This window comes from Mus pahari, unplaced genomic scaffold, assembly GCF_900095145.1.
Source record: "Mus pahari unplaced genomic scaffold, PAHARI_EIJ_v1.1 scaffold_10511_1, whole genome shotgun sequence".
Lineage (NCBI taxonomy): Eukaryota > Metazoa > Chordata > Mammalia > Rodentia > Muridae > Mus > Mus pahari.
This window is the reverse complement of record NW_018392995.1, coordinates 16,028-19,091: the sequence shown is the minus strand read 5'-3', so window position 1 is coordinate 19,091 and position 3,064 is coordinate 16,028. Positions and strand designations below refer to the sequence as shown.

At 31.6% G+C, this 3,064-nt stretch overlaps 1 protein-coding gene across 1 annotated transcript; it reads right to left on the bottom strand.

Moving 5' to 3' along the window:
- Positions 1 to 1,372: 1,372 nt before the first annotated feature.
- Positions 1,373 to 2,439, bottom strand: LOC110315296 (olfactory receptor 7G1-like). Its single transcript, XM_021189382.1, has one exon. The coding sequence runs from the start codon at positions 2,406 to 2,408 to the stop codon at positions 1,467 to 1,469; it is 942 nt and encodes a 313-aa protein (XP_021045041.1). The 5' UTR covers positions 2,409 to 2,439; the 3' UTR covers positions 1,373 to 1,466.
- Positions 2,440 to 3,064: the final 625 nt, after the last annotated feature.

Here is a 3,064-nt window from a genome sequence, read left to right as displayed (position 1 = left end):
TATATATCTCACATATATATCACATATATATGTATGTATATTATGTATATAATACTCCAAAGCTTTTTATAATTTTCCTCACAAAATTTGACATTTTGTCCAAATTTTACTATATCATTTTAGTTGATGTGGTATCCTCCAAATTTAAAATACATTAGCATAAATGTCAAAAAAAATTCGTGTACTAACATAGTATATAAGTGAATTGAGAACTCAAACCACCAGTTGCTACAATTAGTTTTGACACACTCAGAACTTTTGATCAGATTCCAATCATCATTTCATGGGTAGAAATTTGCTCCCATTTCTTTCCATTTATAATCTCCAATATTTAAGATCTTTGTTATTGTGAATTTGTAAATGCAGATGTCAACATGATGATTGTATATTTAAGTCTAGGCTGCTTCAAATTCTGTTTAAAATGTAACTTTGGTGTTTTATCAGTATCATCAACTACATTCAGTTATAAAAAGTAATACACATTAAATATAGAAGATAACACACATATAAACATCTATTATTATTCTAAAAATCACCAAATGCCTTTACCATGTCTGTATGACATACCTGGAGCCTCTATTCAAAAAATAAGAAAAAATAATACCAAACAAATAAAAAGTACCCAAAATAAACAAAAACATGTTTTACAAATACATGAATTGATGTGGAAATTAAAGAAGCCCTAATCCCTGGAATGTTGCATTAAAAAATTATGAGATATTACTAATAAGTAAATGGCTTTAAATCCTCAATATAATATTTTTTTTGATATATTACTTGATAATATTAAATTCTCTTTGAGAAATAATAGCAGCATTAAAAACAAAGCGATATAAGACAAAACAATTTAAAGTCACTCAGATAATATAAACATGATAATGCAAAAAATAATAAAACTAATCAAGGTGTGTGGCAGTATGGTTTCATAAAGATTGGTTTCCTTATTGGTCATTATTTACAAAATATGAAATTTCCATTAGGGTGGATCATAGTCTCCCTATGGGATAAAACCAAAGTATAAATAAGTATGGGTTCCAATTTTTACATATAAATGTGATTTACATAAGCCTCTTATCTATGCATATGCCTTTAACAGTTATGTTTCAGAAACACATTGATCAAAATTTATTAAGAAAACAAAATTCTCAACTGCCTTTGCTCCAGAATAACCATAAAAATAAAGCATAAAATTACTTGTGGAACATCACATCCCTGGAAAGAAAAAAAAAAGAAAAGAGAAGAGAAGGAAGGAAAGAAAGAAAGAGTGAAAGGAAGGAAGAAAGGAAGGAAGGAAGGAAGGAAGGAAGGAAGGAAGGAAGGAAGGAAGGAAGGAAGGAAGGAAGGAAGATACAGTCAAACTTAAGTACCACAGAAATATGCTTCGACAATTTAAAGGACTTAATGATAAAGAAGTTAATTCCTCTGGTTCACCAATGTTTCTTTCATTCTGTTTCTGTAAATTCAATTTATGGAGATGATAAGGCCACAGGAAAGAGAAGGTGTCTCATGGCTTGTTTCATTTCTCTGTTTCTCAGACTGTATATAAAAGGGTTCAGCATTTGAGGGACCACAGTATACATCATAGAAAAGACTATATTCTTAAGAGAAGAATCAGAAACTGCAGAACTCATATACACTCCAAAAGCTGTCCCATAGAATAAAGATACAACTGAGAGATGAGATCCGCAAGTGGAAAAGGCTTTATTCCGTCCCTGGACTGATGATATCTTAAGAATGGAGGACACAATTTGAATATAAGAGAAAATAATCCCAGCAAGAGGGACACCAGCAAATACACTAGTCACTGTGTAAATAAGAAGGGTATTGATGAAAGTATCAGAGCAGGCATGTTTGATGACTTGAACAAGTTCACAGAAGAAATGAAGGATATTCTGGTCTTTGCAGAAAGAAAGTTTTAACAACATCAGACTATGCAGTAGTGCGTTAATGGTACTTATAAACAATGAAAGTAAAACGAGCAGTACACAGAGACAAGGATTCATGATAACTGTATACCTCAGAGGATGAACTATGGCCAAGTAACGGTCATAGGCCATCACAGCAAGTAGACAACTTTCTAAGCCACCAAAAATCAATACAAAACACACCTGGGACAGGCAGCCTGTATAGGTAATGCTCTGATTCTGTGTTTCAATGTTCAACAGCATCTTTGGGATTATTGTTGTGCTTATACAGATGTCAGTAAATGACAGATTGGCAATAAAAAAGTACATGGGTGTATGGAGGTGATAGTCCAATTTTACAGCCAAGATAATGAGAATGTTTCCAAAGATGGTAACAAAATATATAGACAGGAACAAGCTGAAGATAAATGACTCAATGGCTGGAGCATATGTCAGTCCAGTGAGGAAAAATTCAGAAATACCTGATTGGTTTGAAACTTCCATGTTGCTGCTGCATATCACCAAGTATAGGTAAAAATGAAAACAAAATGAATTTTGTTTGGTAATGATACAGTTTCATTAATGTATGGCGAGTATGAAAATTACTGTAACATCTTGTACTTAGTTTTCACAAATTCTTTGGGGTCACATTACTAATGCATTTTTAAAATAATGTCACTAAATTTAATACATTTGAAGCTGAAAACTAGTCCTTTAATTTTTTAAGATGTGTTATTTATAGTGTTAGTGACATTAGTAATCAACTTTTTCATACATTTATCCTCCAGTCCTCATGTCTCTTATGCTTTGTATTTCAGTTCTCTTCAATGAATATTGAAGAATTAGAAAATATAGTGGCAAATGATAGTATTAAGAATTATAACACATGCTATATCCTTGAGAATTCATACAAACCTGAAAGAAAAGGGAGAGATAAGGAAAAAAGAAATAAATCAAAAAGAGCATAGTAAACCTATTTCTCTAAAGCAATGGGCACCAATATTGGCATGGCCCAGAATTCTCTGAACTATTTACCAAAATTCAGAATCAGTTCATGCTATCAATCTGTTGACTTATGCACTAATTTCATAAATATTAATTATGCAGGTAGAAAATATAATGAGTCTAATACTCCCACATTCTGTTTTAAATCTATGACA